The 20832-nt window shown below is 33.4% G+C and overlaps 1 protein-coding gene and 1 long non-coding RNA gene across 5 annotated transcripts; one reads left to right on the plus strand and one right to left on the minus strand.

Annotated features, from left to right (window-relative positions):
- The first annotated feature begins 589 nt into the window (after positions 1-589).
- lats1 (large tumor suppressor kinase 1) lies at positions 590-11988 on the plus strand. Of its 4 annotated transcripts, none has more exons than XM_037751619.1 (8): positions 592-806; positions 2068-2513; positions 3289-3406; positions 3979-5432; positions 6653-7235; positions 8773-8955; positions 9092-9198; positions 9282-11988. In XM_037751619.1, the coding sequence occupies exons 2-8, from the start codon at positions 2166-2168 to the stop codon at positions 9792-9794; spliced, it is 3306 nt and encodes a 1101-aa protein (XP_037607547.1). In that variant the 5' UTR covers positions 592-806; positions 2068-2165; the 3' UTR covers positions 9795-11988. The 4 variants fall into 4 exon arrangements, 3 of the variants coding, with proteins under 3 accessions (XP_037607548.1, XP_037607547.1, XP_037607546.1); XM_037751618.1 differs by having other exon boundaries at positions 2071-2513; XR_005204250.1 differs by lacking the exons at positions 8773-8955; positions 9092-9198; positions 9282-11988 and adding an exon at positions 5668-5738 and having other exon boundaries at positions 590-806; positions 2071-2513; positions 6653-6717.
- On the minus strand, positions 9046-20787 carry LOC119477520. The gene is made up of 4 exons (XR_005204251.1): positions 20199-20787; positions 10495-10571; positions 10333-10359; positions 9046-9180 (listed from the first exon to the last, which is right to left on the minus strand). It is a non-coding gene; the product is annotated as an uncharacterized LOC119477520 (long non-coding RNA).
- Positions 20788-20832: the final 45 nt, after the last annotated feature.

Consider the following 20832-nt stretch of genomic DNA (forward strand, 5'->3'; position numbering starts at 1 on the left):
GTTTGTACTTTTGTTGTTGTGGTCTTTGTTGTCCTCCACGTCTCTGAACCATAGAGGAGTATTGGTTTAATGTTGGAGTTGAAGAGTCTGAGCTTTGTCCGCCGGCTGATTTCTTTGGAGCTCCAGATGTTCTTTAGTTGTATGAATGAAGCCCTTGCCTTGCCGATTCTGGCTCTGACATCTGCATCCGTTCCGCCCTGTTTATTGATGACACTACCGAGGTATGTAAAGGCTTCTACTTCTTCCAGTGCTGTTCCCAGTTGTTCATGTTAACTAATAATTTTGAACTGTCTTAGACCATAGGAATAACATGTATGAATTTTGAAAATAGGCGTAGTTCTCCTTTGATTAATGAATCAATTCCAATTAATTGCTAACTTAATATATATATATTAAAAAAAATCAAATACAAAATATGAATATATTCATATTTTTAATTTTATTTATGTTGTATTCCATTTTTAAATTATTATTTTTTATTTATGTTATGGTGAAAATGTTGAATGTGTTTTGTTTTTTTATCATTCTGCAGGACTTTCCTCGCTTTTATTGTGAAATCTACAACACCGGAAGTCTGTTGCTGTTTCTCTTCGTGGACTTGTCGCTGTTGGACTTGTCATTCAGACATCCCAGGAATTCAACTCGACACTCGGATCAGAGGATCAGAGGATCACAGGATCAGCCAGCGAGGCTCAACAACGACATATTAACTTAAACTCACGTCCTTACCGCCGTGAAAAGGTCTCGGAAATATCGTTTGTTGTCAAAATAAGGAAGAGAGTCGAGGAAAGCGGCTACAGACACTGGTAAGTTGTCAGACGCGGCTAACGGCTAAGCTAAGCTAACAGTTAGCTACCTGTTGTTAAGTTAGCCTAGCATTAGCCTAGCAGCTAGCAGCAAATGGATGCCTTTAACAGGCCTCAGAGGAGCTGCTGCGTTGTTTGACTTTATGCAAAGATAAAGTGTGATAACAGCTAGTTTGCAGCTCACTGGTCTCTCTATAATGTTGGAGATATTTTGGCGTATGTGACAAACTACTTTAAGCTTACAACGCAATATTTGCACTATCTGTTTATATCATGTTTATTTTTGTTTATAGATAAAACATATAACAGGTTAAACACACACACACAGTTATAAAGCAAATAAAACAGGTAAAGTAGATGTAATAAATAAATATAAACAGAAGTGTTACACTAGAGGTATACAATATAAAATAGATGTAATGTAAACAGAGGTAATTGAACTTATAAAATAGGTAGGGTAGATGTAATAAATAAATATAAACAGAAGTGTTACACTAGAGATATAAAATATAAAATAGATGTAATGTAAACAGAGGTAATTGAACTTGTAAAATAGGTAGGGTAGATGTAATAAATAAAATGTAAACAAAGGTAGTTGCACTTGAGGTGTATATTGCATCAAGGATATATTGCACAGAATAGAATAGAATAGAAAGCTTTATTGTTATTGTATTAAATACAATGAGATTCACAGTCACTTCTGGTCAGTGCTTTTAAACAAATACTTGACAAGACTAAACGAGGCAGATAAAACATATATAACAGGTAAAAACACACAGTTATAAAGCAAATAAAACAGGTAGGGTAGATGTAGTAAATAAATATAAACAGAAGTGTTACACTAGTGGTATAAAATATAAAAATAGATGTAATGTAAACAGAGGTAATTGCACTTGTAAAATAGGTAGGGTAGATGTAATAAATAAAATGTAAACAAAGGTAGTTGCCCAAGTGGATGGGCTCTTGTTTTGTGAAGGAATAAATATCGTACCCTTTCTTCTGAGTCATGATTCTCTACTTTAAAACTTTGAACAATGAGATTAGCTTAAAGTGAAATGGTAAAGCACTGAAACCAAACTTTTTTTTTTAGCTATGAGCTCCCAAAATTGTCAGTCTACCTCACAATAATCATCACAAAGCTAATGTTTACTGATAGTATCTGTTAATTTGTACTCTCCACACATCCCATTTGCCCAACCTGTTAGGTAACATGTATGTGCTTCTGGATGCCTGCTCATCTCACATTGTACATATCTGTCAGCAGCATGCAGATGTGAAGTCAGACATCAGAGACCTCTGCTACCCTGGACTGAGTAACATCCTCTTCATCCCCTTCATTGTCATCATACATGCTCTTACATGAAGAGAGGGGAGAAACCCGAAGGATACAGACAGATGAGACCCAAAACGTTCCCCACCAGCAACTACAGCGGCAACAGCCAACAAATGCTGCAGGAAATAAGGAACAGCCTGCGCAACTTGTCCAAACCCTCGGACCCACCTAAATGGGACACTGGAGGAGCTGGAAAAATGCTTCCTGAGGATTTAAGGCAACAGGGGCGCTGCAGCAACCCCAAAAACCACCACCACAAGGCCTTACAGGAGATCCGCAAATCCCTGATGCCTTTTGCAAATGAGCCCAGTACTTCAGGCCCAGAGGTGAACAGACACAATTCACTGGAAGTCCCCTTTCCTGGGTTTGAGGAGGTGAGATGAGATGTTTTCGTGTTTTATTTGTCACTCAGACAGGTTTTTGTGAAGGATTGTGGAGGAATTTCATTCTAAGCATAACTCTGTAATAGAGAATAATCACTCAGTGCACTTTGTTTACCGGAGAATTATTTGAAAAATGAAAAGTATGCAAAGTGGAATGAGGAGCTTGTGCGGGTGACACTGACAATACAAAAGTAGTTTCTCAGTTGGCAGTCACAGCTTGTTTTGAGACAGTGCATGCCATGCAATACAGGTATGAAGTGGTATTTTCAGTTGTAATCTGTTGGGGAAAAAACCTAACCATTCTTTTCAGAGCTGCAACAATTATTCAATTAATGAATTAGTTTGATTGTTCTGCAATTATTTAAATATTTGACTAATTGACTTATTTTACAAGCAAAACCTCTGAACATTCTCTGGTTACAGCTTCTCCAATATGAGGATTTTCTCTGTTTTATGACATTGTAAACTGAATGTCGTTGGGTTCCTTGCACTGTTGGTTGTATAAAATACCTTGATTCTGATATTTATAAACAAAACGATTAATTGAGTAATAAAGTTCATAATGTACAGATAAATAAATAATTAAAACATTGTTATTTGCACCTGTATACCATTTACAATACTTTTGAAGACTGTAGAGATGCAGAAATGTTCAGCAAATTAATCAATCCTATATTAAATATATTTACTTTTCATTTGCATTTTGTCACACTTTCATTGCCCAAACTCTAAATGATAATTGTTCCCTTTTTTTGCCTTTAAACAGAGTAACAGTCGCAGTATGGGGGCAGTTATAGACTACACGGGTAAGGTGAGCTACCAGGACTCAATGAGGGAACAGATGGTTGTTGCCAACCCCAACACGACAGGTCTGAAAGCCCCAGGTACGTAACTGTCCACTGGGACTAAATGCTGGGTTTCCTCTTTTATTTTCCATCCAGGCGTGTTCATTGTTTGCAGGATTTGGGACATTTGCTTAAAGAAATGACAATACATGCTGACAAAAAGAAAATGAGTCACTGCATCACGTTATGGAAGAAGTTTACTGGAAATTAGGTTTTTTATTTTATTCATACTGACAGTAATGGTACATTCAAGAAAAGACAGGCATTACAATATTTTGGCAACCATTGTTGGTATCAACAGATGTTTTTTTAAAGTTTTGACAACTGTTCTGATGCTTTTATTAAAAAATATAAAAACAAAGGAAAAGAGTGTATCTGCCAAGCCATGTTCTACAGCTTTGGTCCTCGTTTACATTTTTTAAGCTATCATTCCTATTGGATTTGATAACATTGTACATACCAAGTTAATTACTGAGTCTTGGGAACATGGCTCAGGGGTGAGAGCACACCTTTAATGTGTTCTTGCATATGTATGAATTTTACATATTTTACACAGAATAACAACTGTGAATAACCTTGATTGTATTTTTTCTATTTTTTTGTGTCTATAGGATCCTCTCATATGCAGCAGGCTGTGCTGAGGAGGCCGAGCTGGAAAGGCTCTAAGGAGTCTTTGGCGCCTCGACATGGTCCTCTCATGGTGGATGGCATGATATACCGGTCAGACAGCCCCGGACCACCTCCTGCCTTCCCACAGGGTCACCCTGCTAACAACCAGAGAGTCAATCCTCCACTGCCGCCCCAGGTGCGCAGTGTCACACCTCCTCCAAACCGCGGTGCCATGCCTCCTACATCATCCTGGGACAACAACCCCTCAACCAAGCGCTACTCTGGCAACATGGATTACCTTGTGCCACGCATCTCTCCGGTACCCCAGGGGGCCTGGCCTGATGGGTACCAATCGTCAGCACCTCAAAATCAGCGTGGGATCAGCCCGGTCCCCATGGGCCACCAGCCCATCATAATGCAGAGCTCTGGGGGGAATAAGTTCACCTTCCCCTCCAGCTGGAATCAAAATGGCTCCCCTCAGCAAGACTACATGCAAGGGGGCAGCAGACAGCCTCCTCCTCCTCCGTACCCGGTTAACCAGAGCAGTCGACACAGTCCCACTGACCAGCAGATGCAGTCAGGAGGACCTGCATCCTCTCCCTCTTACGTCAACGGTGGAAACATCCCTCAGTCCATGATGGTTCCCAACCGGAACAGTCACAACCTCGACATGTATAACCTAGGTCCTCCTCAGTCCTGGTCCCAGGCTCCTCTGAACCCCAACCAGCCCCAGTCTTCCTCTGGAAACAGCAGCAACCAGGATCTGTCCCCCTCTTGGCAGCACAACATGCCGGTCCGCTCTAATTCCTTCAACAACCACCAGCTGAACAGCAGACCGGCCCACCCATCCAGCTCCCAGCCCTCTGCCACCACGGTGACTGCCATCACCCAGGCTCCGGTCCTGCAGCCAGTCAAAAGCATGCGTGTCCAGAAACCCGAGTTACACACTGCTGTCGCTCCCACACACCCTCCATGGATGCAGCAGCCTCCACCGCCTCCAGCTGCACCTGCTTACCCAGAACCCCCAGCCCCTGTACCTCAGATCCCTGTTGTAGCAGAAGTCCCCAGCTACCAGGGCCCCCCTCCACCCTATCCTAAGCATCTCCTCCAACAACAAGCTGCACCCTGCCCCCCAGCCTACGATCCAGGGGCCAATAAGCTCAACACGGGCAGAGAGGAGCTCCCTGAAGAGGAGAGCAGCGGCGGCGACGGCTCCCGAGAGAAGACGGCGGAGAACACCGCAGCAACAGAGAAGGAGAAGAAGCAAATCACGACATCGCCTGTTCCTGTCCGCCGCAACAAGAGAGACGAAGAGCCGAGAGGGGAGTCCGGACGAGTCGCACTGTACTCCCCCCAGGCCTTCAAGTTCTTCATGGAGCAACATGTGGAGAATATCCTGAAGAACCATCAGCAGAGGATCCGGAGGAGGAAGCAGCTGGAAAGTGAGATGCAAAGGGTGAGAATATCAACAACCTTAGTTGCATAATTTTCTTAATGAGCTGATGTAGTTATAAATGAATCTCTTTCACTTTTTGCTATTTAAAGGAATACCTTTCACTCTTTCCAAACTTTCTTCCCTACTATCTTGTCATCACTGTATTATCTGTCTCTGAGATGATGTCTTTTTCATGCTGTTCTATTTTTTCTTAGCTGCTCTTTCTCTTCTTTTCTCTCCTTGCTGTCACTAACAGCTGATCTAAAAAGGTAAAAGTATTTCCGCTGTCCTGTGACACAGAATAGTCCACACACATCAGTTATTCAAGTAAGCTGCTGTTTGGAGACTGGTCTTTGTATTATAAATGTGCATAAATGTGCTACATGCAGCATGATGGCCCCATTGGCTTAAGCAAATGCATGCCACTCCATCTCACTCATCATGTCACTGCTCGATTTTTGTTTTGGACTAAAGTGGATGATTAACACATGAGGAAAATACAGTATGTTTGCACTCATCTATCATTTTAAATGCATTTTGCACTGGTTTCTAGGACTGCAGCGATAGATTATATTAGTAGTTTTTTTAGTAATCGAGTAGTCTACCGATTCCAGTAGAAAATATTTTTGCTTTATTAACGAGCAATAGTAAATAGGGGTGTAAGAATATATTTAGTATCTTGATATTATGTTTTGTGATACTGTCTAGATTCTCAAAAACACTATAGATTTTTAACTAATAGTTTACATGCAAAGATTAACTCAGTCAATACTTTATTTCATTGGCGAAGAGATGCACCCGCTCAGTGTATGTGTCCTCTCAAAGTAGTGCTATGATGTTGGATGTTACAGGGACTGTGATAAATGCGAATGCAGATCCCACTGTTCTGATTGCATGAAAAAAGTCAACTTTGTTTTACCCTAATTTTATGCATAAAATGGTGTGTTCTTTGTTATGACAGTTTTCCTCAAATTTGATTTAACAATATATCGCCTAGGTTACAGTATTGCAATATATTGAATCGTATCATGATATGTTAAACGAAGCCTCGATGATTTTTAGTAATCGAGTTACTCGGGGAATCATTTCAACGCTACTGGTTCCCATCTGTGTCTTCAGTTGATTCCCTTGATGCCAGTTTATATCTAACCAGGACTACATGTGTTTTTATGCAACGTTTTATGAGCCATTTTGAGATTATGTGGGCCATTAAATCACTTTCGACTCTGTCCTGTGCTCAGGTGGGTTTGTCCTCAGAAGCTCAGGAGCAGATGCGTATGATGCTCAACCAGAAGGAGTCTAACTACATCCGGCTAAAGCGAGCCAAGATGGATAAATCCATGTTCAAACGAATCAAGACCCTCGGCATTGGAGCCTTCGGCGAGGTGTGCTTGGCCAGAAAAGAGGACACGTGCGCGCTGTACGCCATGAAAACGCTCCGCAAGAAGGACGTGCTGCTGAGAAACCAGGTGGCCCACGTCAAGGCAGAGAGGGACATCCTGGCTGAGGCAGACAACGAGTGGGTGGTGCGTCTTTACTACTCTTTCCAAGACAAGGACAACCTGTACTTTGTCATGGAGTACATTCCTGGAGGGGACATGATGAGCCTTCTCATCCGGCTCGGCATCTTCAAAGAAGAGCTGGCCCAGTTCTACATCGCGGAGCTCACCTGTGCTGTGGAGAGCGTCCACAAGATGGGCTTCATCCACCGAGACATCAAGCCTGACAACATCCTCATAGACCGAGACGGACACATAAAACTGACTGACTTCGGCCTTTGCACCGGCTTCCGCTGGACGCATGACTCGAAGTATTACCAGAGTGGTGAGTAGAACTTTTTAAATATCAGTTCAAAATATTAAATTCACCCTCTAATCTATTAAGGCACAAACAAGTAATTTACCTTTTTTTAAGCACAACATGGGCTATTTAAATATGTATGCTGCAGTGATATATATTATAAAAAGTTATAAGACCAAGAAACCAAAAGAAAAAGTAAAATGGAATTTGAATGTTTCAGCAATTTATCCATTTTCTACAACAAACATTTGTCATTGGCGCAGTGCTTTGCGCACAGTTCATCACCTAATAACACAGCTTGTGATTCGACAGGAGATAGTCAATGTGTCTGCCAGAAATCTCATTCACCAAAGTCGGCATTAGATAAATAAGAACATAAAACATTGAATTATCGCTTTTATAATTTTTTTCGAAAGTGTCCAAAAATAAGTGTTTTCTTGATGCATTATCAAGCCTCTGGATGGATTATAAGAACAAGTGACTGCTCGTTGTAACGGCTGAACGGTGGGCTGAAAGACAGTTTTTTAATATAAGTTGCTACATGCATCCGTTACAGAGATACTTTTCAATCGTGGGCGACTGACGCGACCCCAGAGGTTTAAAATGATGGTCTACCTGTAGTATAAAGGCTCATGTGGTAAATTCAGCATTTCCACAACATTATTTTCATTAGGTCAAAAAATATAATTACAACATATCTACCACTAACAATTATTTACATTATCGATTAATTTGCCAATTGTTTTCTATTTTCATTAAGTGTTGAATAAAATGTTTTAAAAAATGCACATCACAATTTCCCAGAGCCCAAGTCGACGTCTTCAAATTACTTGTCTTTTGCAAATTTTCAGATGAACTTTCTTTGTATTAACTAATCTTTTCAGCTTTAATGCCATACTCTTATACTACTTATGATGAACAGAGTTTCTCCTTATAACAGAATTGCTGTCCTCTGTGCAATCTAATTTGGAGCTCATTCAACCTGTCAAGAATAACCTTCATAGTAACTATCAAAAATAAATGGTAAAGCACCACTTTACATCTTGTTTACCAGAGATGTGCTCATAAGTTTCTTGGAAATAAGTCATTCAGCATGAAAAAAATGACTAATCAACAAAAGAAATCTTAGTTGACTAAGAAATCATCATTTCATTGTTAACAATAAAATAATTTAAGTTTAATTAACTATCAATTTTATTAATGCTAGTTATTATAAAGTGTTATTCAACTGGCTTTCTAAAATCCAAACTGTACACCAGTAAATCATGAAAATGCAAGGACCATGTTTAAATGTACACATTCAGATGTCCTAAAAATAACACAGCTGATCAATATAATTCGTATAATTCGAAAAGTAAACTGTACAATGTTTGCAAAACTCCCCTTAAAGCCTTAATTTATTTAAGAAATTATAACTGGTGATGCTAGTGTAGATGCTGCTTTAGTAACAGATACCTCGTCAACCATACAAAATGATTTAAATGTAAACCCGCTATTTTCTTTCAAGTGTCTGACACAGCTGAGCAAAGTAACGAGCGTTGTCCTGTTTGTCTCTTTCCAGGTGACCATGTGAGGCAGGACAGCATGGACTTCAGTAAGGAATGGGAAGACCCGACCAACTGCCGCTGTACAGACCGTCTGAAGCCTCTGGAGAGGAGAAAGGCCCGGCAGCACCAGCGCTGTTTGGCACACTCACTGGTGGGGACGCCAAACTACATAGCACCGGAAGTGCTGCTCCGAACAGGTACAGTGGACCACAGCTAGAGGCTGTACTGTGGAATTTATTTTATTATTTTTCTCTTTCCAGAATTTGTTAATTTAATAAGAGAGAGATGTTGTTGCAGTGTGCTTGATGTAAAAATGTCTTTAATCTCCTCCAGGATACACCCAGCTCTGTGATTGGTGGAGCGTCGGTGTCATCTTGTATGAAATGGTTGTCGGACAGCCTCCCTTCTTAGCGACCACACCCCTGGAGACACAGATGAAGGTATGTGAAGCACCTGCAGTGAAATGTAACGCATGTACAGACATCATTGTTTCTTATTGTTGTCTCTACTGTTAAAACACCAGGTGATAAACTGGAAGAGCATGCTGCACATTCCCCCGCCAGCCAAGCTCAGCGCCGAGGCATCAGATCTCATCGTTAAATTGTGCCGCAGCCCCGAGGACCGCCTCGGCAAGAACGGCACGGACGAAATCAAAGCTCACCCTTTCTTCAGGACCATCGACTTCTCCAGCGACCTGCGGCAGCAGGTGGCGCCGTACGTCCCCACGATCGCTCACTCCACAGACACCTCCAACTTCGACCCCGTGGACCCGGATAAAATGTGGAGCAGTGACAGCGACGGCGAGGACAACCTGAACGACACCCTCAACGGCTGGTTCCGCAATGGCAAACACCCCGAGCACGCCTTCTACGAGTTCACTTTCCGCCGCTTCTTCGACGACAACGGCCACCCGTACAGCTGCCCCAAACCCATCGAGTACGAGGGTTATAACGGGGACGAGGCGGACTCCGAGGCCCCGGTGCAGGACGCAGCTGGTAGCTCAGCGACTCCGGGCCGAGACCTGGTCTACGTGTAGCATCTGAGCCCAGCTGAGCTGCGTGTACATAACGAGTTTGTGTGTGAGAGACGGGGAATGCAACGGTACTGCGTTTAAATCCTTGAACATAGGAAAGTATGTTTCTAGGAGCATCCAGAACACTCTGCAGCACATTAACAGACTTTTATCAAAACTAAAGTTCACACTACAAATTAAAGGAATAGTTAGGCACTTCGGGTAAACATGCTTGTTTACTTTCTTGCTGAGTGAGATCGATAGCACTAATGTATTAAGCTGCAGCAAGCTTTTGAGCACTTCCACAAGCCAACATGTGGTTCGTTTGGGCGGTTGTGAACGCAGTAATTAAAACAATCTCTCGCAAGCGGTCTAGGACCGTTTCCAAGCGAACCAAAATGTCGGCTGCCAGCGCGGGCATTTGTTGAGATGGACACAGGTAAATGACAAGTTAATTTGAGTGGGAGAGAACAGAACCGAGGCTTGTAACTACGAAGCAGGATTTGGGGTTAGCTCGGCAACTTCAGGGTTTTCAGTCCTATGACGGTGGTTCACTTCTTACCGGGGTAGACCGCCATGGTAACTTATGCTGAAAAATATGACAAAAAAAAAACAGGTACTGACAGTAGACTTATCCATGTTTGTGATTGGCCATATGCTGCAAACACCACCTCTTTCATGTGAAAGCACTTATAACCAGATTGAGAAACCTGGGTTGACTTACCAAGTTGATAACCATCATCGAAGGACTGTTCTGTTGGTGGGGTTAGTTGAGCCAGAAATTCGATGTTTGCTCGACATCTGAGACAAAGAGAACATACAGAATACGCTAAATTAAGTCCACAAAAATAGTGACGTTTATAAATTCATTCAAGATAAACTGGAGGACAGAAGTGATTCTTAAACACAGTTGTTTGCTTCTAGTCTTTATGCTAAACTAACTTCATATTCACCATACAGACGTGAGAGCGGTATCAATCTGCTCCTCCAACTCTCGGCAAAAAAACAAATAAGTGATGTTGCTTTTAATGTGTGAAAAGTAAACCGTACGACGTTTGCTGCCTGAGGAACAGAACAAAATCAGGGTGCTCTCTTTGACGACTTATCGCAAACTCCCCTTAAAGCCTTAATTTATTTAAGAAAATTGTAACTGGTGATGCTAGTGTAGATGCTGTTTGAGTGTGGGATTCTTTTTTGTTGAAATTACATTTATTGGTAAGAAAAAAATCGTCTTAATTTATATTTTAATGTCTGTTGCAATGGGGATTTAGTGTTGTGACTCATAGAAATTTGCAGGGATAAATTGCTCTAATTATTCATTGCTGTGCCTTTTTGATTTTTATTTTTGTTATCTTTCACCAAATATAAAGAGGGTTAATAATCAGACTGGCATTTTTTAAAATGAGAGTAGTAGTAGCAGATTGAACTACAGTAGGTTTTTGTTGTTTTATTTTTCTAATTTATACTTAAAATGTATTTATAAATTAAGTTGTATACAGTTGATGTAAATATTTTCTCTTCCCTGTCAGCTGATTTTATTTTTTTTTGGGCAGGCCCTTGTCAGTGTCCTCTGTTGATGCCCTCTGTTAATATGTTGTATGCGCTTCTGTTACCCAAAATACCTACAAACACTAATTCACGGGACTGAATAGAAACTTCTTTCATCACCATTCATGCTCGTCTCTCAACCAAAGCACTAAATAGGTGGGTTTTGACTTTTTATTTACAATAACCCACGTTTAGAAAATAACGATCACAAGACGGTGAAATTAGTTTTTGTGACGTTACTACACTATCAGCCTTGCTTTTAGGCGCCTAACCACTTAAGAGGATCTGGGAGAGGCTTGAAACCCAGTTCCTTCAAAGTAATGCTCTTATTTTCTGTCTTTGAGAAGCACTACAGCCGACGGTCATGTGTTACGTTTTTTGTGCCTATGTACTGATTTAAAAAAAAAAAAAAAGAAAAGCTGGACTGACGGTGGAGAGAACTGCTCTCCATCAGAGATCATGATGATTTTGTAACCCGCTGTACTTTTTCTTTGTGTTTAGGAAAGGATCTCTGAATGTAGTTATGGACTTCATGGTGACCACTGGCATTCTGCACTGGTTTTGTGTTTTCGTCGTGAGAGAATTTTATTTTTGTGTACACAAGGGAGGTTGGTACAGGGAAGAGGGTGATAAATAAAGAATGTAAAGAACAAAATATGTTTTACATGCACACCAACCGTGTTGGATTGTTATTAATGTCGTAACACACTACTGGGCTGGTGTTTTAGTTTTGGGTTGCTACTAAAAAGTATTTTCATTATCAGTTAATCTGCCACCACAGTTTACCAAAGCACGAGATGACGTCTTGTTTTGTCCGACACAAAAATATTCAGTTTACTATTTCTTTTGCCTTTCTTCCACCGTTTTTTGGACATAATACAGACTTTTTTTCAACATACTATACAAGGACTTTTTTCCATGAAATTTTTCGACGAACTATATTAAGGATTTTTTTAAATTTTTCGACACCAAGAATTTTTTCCACATTCTATATTTTGACTTTTTTTCATGAAATTTTTCAACATACTATATTTTGACTTTTTTTCATGAAATTTTTCGATATACTATATTTTGACTTTTTTTCATGAAATATTTCGATATACTATATTTTGACTTTTTCATGAAATTTTTCGACATACTATATTTTTGAATTTTTTTCATGAAATTTTTCGATATACTATATTTTGACTTTTTTTCATGAAATATTTCGATATACTATATTTTGACTTTTTCATGAAATTTTTCAACATACTATATTTTGACTTTTTTCATGAAATTTTTTGACATACTATATTTAGATTTTTTCTTGAAATTTTTCGACACTATATTTTGACTTTTTCATGAAATTTTTTGACATACTATATTTTGACTTTTTTTTCATGAAATTTTTCGACATTATATTTTGACTTTTTTTCATGAAATTTTTCGACTTAATATATTTTGACTTTTTTCATGAAATTTTTCGACATAATATATTTTGACTTTTTTCATGACATTTTTAAAAAAAACTTTTGACTTTTTTTCATGAAATTTTTCGACATTCTATATTTTGACTTTTTTTCATGAAATTATTCGACATACTATATTTTTACTTTTTCATGAAATTTTTCGACATACTATATTTTTACTTTTTTTTCATGAAATTTTTTGACATACTATATTTTGACTTTTTTCATGAAATTTTTCGACATAATATATTTTGACTTTTTTCATGACTTTTTTAAAAAAAACTATTTTGACTTTTTCATGAAATTTTTCGACATTCTATATTTTGACTTTTTTTCATGAAATTCTTCGACATACTATATTTTTACTTTTTCATGAAATTTTTCGACATACTATATTTTTACTTTTTTTTCATGAAATTTTTCGACATACTATATTTTGACTTTTTTCATGAAATTTTTCGACATACTATATTTTTTACTTTTTTCATGAAATTCTTCGACATACTATATTTTGAGTTTTTTTCATGAAATTTTTCAACTTAATATATTTTGACTTTTTTCATGAAATTTTTCAACATACTATATTTTGACATTTTTTCATGAAATTTTTTGACACTATATTTTGACTTTTTTTCATGAAATATTTCAATATACTATATTTTGACTTTTTTCATGAAATTCTTCGAGATACTATATTTTGACTTTTTTTGACGAAATTTTGACATATATTCTGACTTTTTTTCACGAAATTTTTCGACATAATATATTTTGACTTTTTTCATGAAATTTTTCAACATTCTATATTTTGACTTTTTTTCATGAAATTTTGACATACTATATTTTGACTTTTTTTCATGAAATTTTTCGAAATTCTATATTTTGACTTTTTTTCATGAAATTTTTCGACATACTATATTTTGACTTTTTTTCATGAAATTCTTCGACATACTATATTTTGACTTTTTTTCATGAAATTTTTCAATATACTATATTTTGACTTTTTTCATGAAATTCTTCGAGATACTATATTTTGACTTTTTTTGACGAAATTTTGACAAATATTCTGACTTTTTTTCACGAAATTTTTCGACATACTATATTTTGACTTTTTTTCATGAAATTTTTCGACATTCTATATTTTGACTTTATTTCATGAAATTCTTCGACATACTATATTTTGACTTTTTTTCATGAAATTTTTCGACTTAATATATTTTGACTTTTTTCATGAAATTTTTAAACATACTATATTTTGACTTTTTTCATGAAATTTTTTGACATAATATATTTTGACTTTTTTCATGACATTTTTTTAAAAAAGACTATTTTGACTTTTTTTCATGAAATTTTTCGACATACTATATTTTGACTTTTTTTCATGAAATTTTTAGACATTCTATATTTTGACTTTTTTTCATGAAATTCTTCGACATACTATATTTTGACTTTTTTTCATGAAATTCTTCGACATACTATATTTTGACTTTTTTTCATGAAATTCTTCGACATACTATATTTTGACTTTTTTCATCAAATTTTTCGACTTAATATATTTTGACTTTTTTCTTGAAATTTTTCAACATCCTATATTTTGACTTTTTTCATGAAATTTTTTGACATACTATATTTTGACTTTTTTTCATGAAATTTTTCGACATACTATATTTTGACTTTTTTTCATGAAATTCTTCGACATACTATATTTTGACTTTTTTTCATGAAATTTTGACACATACTATATTTTGACTTTTTTCATCAAATTTTTCGACTTAATATATTTTGACTTTTTTCTTGAAATTTTTCAACATTCTATATTTTGACTTTTTTCATGAAATTTTTTGACATACTATATTTTGACATTTTTTCATGAAATTTTTCGACATACTATATTTTGACTTTTTTTCATGAAATTCTTCGACATTCTATATTTTGACTTTTTTTCATGAAATTCTTCGAGATACTATATTTTGACTTTTTTTGACGAAAATTTTAAAATATATTCTGACTTTTTTTCACGAAATTTTTCGACATAATATATTTTGACTTTTTTCATGAAATTTTTCGACATACTATATTTTGACTTTTTTTCATGAAATTTTTCGACATTCTATATTTTGACTTTTTTTCATGAAATTCTTCGACCTACTATATTTTGAGTTTTTTTCATGAAATTTTTTGACACTATATTTTGACTTTTTTCATGAAATTTTTTGACATACTATATTTTGACTTTTTTTCATGAAATATTTCAATATACTATATTTTGACTTTTTTCATGAAATTCTTCGAGATACTATATTTTGACTTTTTTTGACGAAATTTTGACATATATTCTGACTTTTTTTCATGAAATTCTTCGACATACTATATTTTGACTTTTTTTCATGAAATTTTTCGACTTAATATATTTTGACTTTTTTCATGAAATTTTTCAACATACTATATTTTGACTTTTTTCATGAAATTTTTTGACATAATATATTTTGACTTTTTTCATGACATTTTTTTAAAAAAGACTATTTTGACTTTTTTTCATGAAATTTTTCGACATACTATATTTTGACTTTTTTTCATGAAATTTTTCGACATTCTATATTTTGACTTTTTTTCATGAAATTCTTCGACATACTATATTTTGACTTTTTTTCATGAAATTTTTCGACATTCTATATTTTGACTTTTTTTCATGAAATTCTTCGACATACTATATTTTGACTTTTTTTCATGAAATTTTTAGACATTCTATATTTTGACTTTTTTTCATGAAATTCTTCGACATACTATATTTTGACTTTTTTTCATGAAATTCTTCGACATACTATATTTTGACTTTTTTCATCAAATTTTTCGACTTAATATATTTTGACTTTTTTCTTGAAATTTTTCAACATTCTATATTTTGACTTTTTTTCATTAAATTTTGACACATACTATATTTTGACTTTTTTCATCAAATTTTTCGACTTAATATATTTTGACTTTTTTCATGAAATTTTTCGACATTCTATATTTTGACTTTTTTTCATGAAATTCTTCGACATTCTATATTTTGACTTTTTTTCATTAAATTTTTCGACATACTATATTTTGACTTTTTCATGAAATTTTTCGACATACTATATTTTGACTTTTTTTCATGACATTTTTCAACATACTATATTTTGACTTTTTTCATGAAATTTTTTGACATACTATATTTTGACTTTTTTTCATGAAATTTTTCGACATACTATATTTTGACTTTTTTTCATGAAATTCTTCGACATTCTATATTTTGACTTTTTTTCATGAAATTCTTCGACATACTATATTTTGACTTTTTTTCATGACATTTTTCAACATTCTATATTTTGACTTTTTTCATGAAATTTTTTGACATACTATATTTTGACTTTTTTTCATGACATTTTTCAACATACTATATTTTGACTTTTTTTCATGACATTTTTCAACATACTATATTTTTACTTTTTCATGAAATTTTTCGACATTCTATATTTTGACTTTTTTTCATGAAATTCTTCGACATACTATATTTTGACTTTTTTTCATGAAATTTTTCGACATTCTATATTTTGACTTTTTTTCATTAAATTTTTCGACATACTATAATTTGACTTTTTCATGAAATTTTTCGACATACTATATTTTGACTTTTTCATGAAATTTTTCGACATAATATATTTTGACTTTTTTCATGAAATTTTTCGACATACTATATTTTGACTTTTTTTCATGAAATTTTTCGACATTCTATATTTTGACTTTTTTTTCATGAAATTCTTCGACCTACTATATTTTGAGTTTTTTTCATGAAATTTTTCAACATACTATATTTTGACTTTTTTCATGAAATTTTTTGACACTATATTTTGACTTTTTTTCATGAAATTTTTCGACATACTATATTTTGACTTTTTTTCATGAAATTCTTCGACATTCTATATTTTGACTTTTTTTCATGAAATTCTTCGACATACTATATTTTGACTTTTTTTCATGACATTTTTCAACATTCTATATTTTGACTTTTTTCATGAAATTTTTTGACATACTATATTTTGACTTTTTTTCATGACATTTTTCAACATACTATATTTTGACTTTTTTTCATGACATTTTTCAACATACTATATTTTTACTTTTTCATGAAATTTTTCGACATTCTATATTTTGACTTTTTTTCATGAAATTCTTCGACATACTATATTTTGACTTTTTTTCATGAAATTTTTCGACATTCTATATTTTGACTTTTTTTCATTAAATTTTTCGACATACTATATTTTGACTTTTTCATGAAATTTTTCGACATACTATATTTTGACTTTTTTTCATGACATTTTTCAACATACTATATTTTGACTTTTTTCATGACATTTTTCAACATACTATATTTTGACTTTTTTTCACGAAATTTTTCGACATTCTATATTTTGACTTTTTTTCATGAAATTCTTCAACATACTATATTTTGACTTTTTTTCATGAAATTTTTCGACATTCTATATTTTGACTTTTTTCATCAAATTTTTCGACTTAATATATTTTGACTTTTTTTCATGAAATTTTTCGACATACTATATTTTGACTTTTTTTCATGAAATTCTTCGACATTCTATATTTTGACTTTTTTTCATGAAATTCTTCGACATACTATATTTTGACTTTTTTTCATGAAATTTTTCGACATTCTATATTTTGACTTTTTTTCATGAAATTCTTCGACCTACTATATTTTGAGTTTTTTTCATGAAATTCTTCGACATACTATATTTTGACTTTTTTTCATGAAATTTTTCGAAATTCTATATTTTGACTTTTTTTCATGAAATTTTTTGACACTATATTTTGACTTTTTTTCATGAAATTTTTCGACTTAATATATTTTGACTTTTTTCATGAAATTTTTCAATATACTATATTTTGACTTTTTTCATGAAATTCTTCGAGATACTATATTTTGACTTTTTTTGACGAAATTTTGACATATATTCTGACTTTTTTTCACGAAATTTTTCGACATACTATATTTTGACTTTTTTTCATGAAATTTTTCGACATTCTATATTTTGACTTTTTTTCATGAAATTCTTCGACATACTATATTTTGACTTTTTTTCATGAAATTTTTCGACTTAATATATTTTGACTTTTTTCATGAAATTTTTCAACATACTATATTTTGACTTTTTTCATGAAATTTTTTGACATAATATATTTTGACTTTTTTCATGACATTTTTTTAAAAAAAACTATTTTGACTTTTTTTCATGAAATTTTTCGACATACTATATTTTGACTTTTTTTCATGAAATTTTTCGACATTCTATATTTTGACTTTTTTTCATGAAATTCTTCGACATACTATATTTTGACTTTTTTTCATGAAATTTTTCGACATTCTATATTTTGACTTTTTTCATGAAATTTTTCAACATACTATATTTTGACTTTTTTCATGAAATTTTTTGACATAATATATTTTGACTTTTTTCATGACATTTTTTTAAAAAAAACTATTTTGACTTTTTCATGAAATTTTTCGACATACTATATTTTGACTTTTTTTCATGAAATTTTTCGACATTCTATATTTTGACTTTTTTTCATGAAATTTTTCGACATTCTATATTTTGACTTTTTTTCATGAAATTCTTCGACATACTATATTTTGACTTTTTTTCATGAAATTTTTCGACATTCTATATTTTGACTTTTTTTCATGAAATTCTTCGACATACTATATTTTGACTTTTTTTCATGAAATTCTTCGACATACTATATTTTGACTTTTTTTCATGAAATTTTGACACATACTATATTTTGACTTTTTTCATCAAATTTTTCGACTTAATATATTTTGACTTTTTTCTTGAAATTTTTCAACATTCTATATTTTGACTTTTTTCATGAAATTTTTTGACATACTATATTTTGACTTTTCATGAAATTTTTCGACATACTATATTTTGAATTTTTTTCATGAAATTCTTCGACATACTATATTTTGACTTTTTTTCATGAAATTTTTCGACATTCTATATTTTGACTTTTTTTCATGAAATTCTTCGACATACTATATTTTGACTTTTTTTCATGAAATTCTTCGACATACTATATTTTGACTTTTTTTCATGAAATTTTGACACATACTATATTTTGACTTTTTTCATCAAATTTTTCGACTTAATATATTTTGACTTTTTTCTTGAAATTTTTCAACATTCTATATTTTGACTTTTTTCATGAAATTTTTTGACATACTATATTTTGACTTTTTTTCATGAAATTTTTCGACATACTATATTTTGACTTTTTTTCATGAAATTCTTCGACATTCTATATTTTGACTTTTTTTCATGAAATTCTTCGACATACTATATTTTGACTTTTTTTCATGAAATTTTTCGACATACTATATTTTGACTTTTTTTCATGAAATTTTTCGACATTCTATATTTTAACTTTTTTTCATGAAATTCTTCGACATACTATATTTTGACTTTTTTTCATGAAATTTTTCGACATACTATATTTTGACTTTTTTTCATGAAATTTTTCGACATTCTATATTTTGACTTTTTTTCATGAAATTCTTCGACATACTATATTTTGAGTTTTTTTCATGAAATTTTTCGACATACTATATTTTGAATTTTTTTCATGAAATTTTTCGACATACTATATTTTGACTTTTTTTCATGATATTTTTCAACATACTATATTTTGACTTTTTTTCATGACATTTTTCAACATACTATATTTTTACTTTTTCATGAAATTTTTCGACATTCTATATTTTGACTTTTTTTCATGAAATTTTTCGACATACTATATTTTGACTTTTTCATGAAATTTTTCGACATACTATATTTTGACTTTTTTTTCATGACATTTTTCAACATACTATATTTTGACTTTTTTCATGACATTTTTCAACATACTATATTTTGACTTTTTTTCACGAAATTTTTCAACATACTATATTTTGACTTTTTTTCATGAAATTCTTCGACATAATATATTTTGACTTTTTTCATGAAATTTTTCGACATACTATATTTTGAATTTTTTTCATGAAATTTTTCGACATACTATATTTTGAATTTTTTTCATGAAATTTTTCAACATACTATAATATGACTTTTTTCATATATTTCATTGACATACTATACTAGGACTTATTTTCATGAAATAATTAGACATATTACACTATGACTTTTTTTCATGAAATAATTACATATTATATTATGAGTTTTTTTTCATGACATTTTTCTACATACTATAGTATAAGTTTTTTTTAATTGATTTTTTTCGACATACTATACTAGGACTTATTTTCATGAAATAATTAGACATATTATACTATGAGTTTTTTTTTTCATGAAATTTTGACATATGTCTTTATGTGACATTTTTTAAGACTCACCCTCTAGCTGCTGGCTGCGCTGCTGTGGTGCTCCATCCTCGGCAGGTGAACTCTGCGCACACCGTGGAGGATATGGAGGATTTCATCACCAGGACTGTGCGTTTCTTTGCAGTCATTATCACTGTTTCCCAGGTGCCTGACATCCTAAATAATCTCCAGGTCATTTCCGTCCTCCATTATGAGAGTAATACTCCACGTGGGCGCAAATAGCACAGCTCTCCAAGAGTCCCAGTTTACCAAATCTGATTTAAACAACTTTAAAAGTTCTCTGTAAAGTCTGTTTTTATCTCAGGTCCCATTTCCCACAATTACTGTCCGTTTCAGAACTCACAATGTGGGTTGTATTGATCATTTGAACCTGTTCTGGCCTCTTTTTTAACCTGTTCTGTCATCCACCCAAACAAATCAGGCTGGTAACATGAAGCACACTGTGCCAACACATCCACCTGATTGACTGACTGATTACATCTCACCATGCACTTCCCTTCTTTACCTTCTACATCCATGATGCACATCTGAAATCTCCTCTTCCTTTATGGTTCCATCATCTCAGTCTACTCACCTTGGTGTTAGCTCCCCCTACTGTCTATCTCTGTCTCCAACACCTTCACCACCACTTCATCTCTCTATTACA

The sequence above is a fragment of the Sebastes umbrosus genome, chromosome 18 (genome assembly GCF_015220745.1).
Source record: "Sebastes umbrosus isolate fSebUmb1 chromosome 18, fSebUmb1.pri, whole genome shotgun sequence".
Taxonomy (NCBI): domain Eukaryota; kingdom Metazoa; phylum Chordata; class Actinopteri; order Perciformes; family Sebastidae; genus Sebastes; species Sebastes umbrosus.

Excerpts from the sequence above, each read along its gene's own strand:
- lats1 (XM_037751619.1), top strand. The coding sequence starts at position 2,166 with ATGAAGAGAGGGGAGAAACCCGAAGGATACAGACAGATGAGACCCAAA. Across the intron at positions 3,407-3,978 it reads GACAGGTCTGAAAGCCCCAG|GATCCTCTCATATGCAGCAG; the intron begins GTACGTAACTGT and ends TTGTGTCTATAG. Across the intron at positions 5,433-6,652 it reads TGGAAAGTGAGATGCAAAGG|GTGGGTTTGTCCTCAGAAGC; the intron begins GTGAGAATATCA and ends TCCTGTGCTCAG.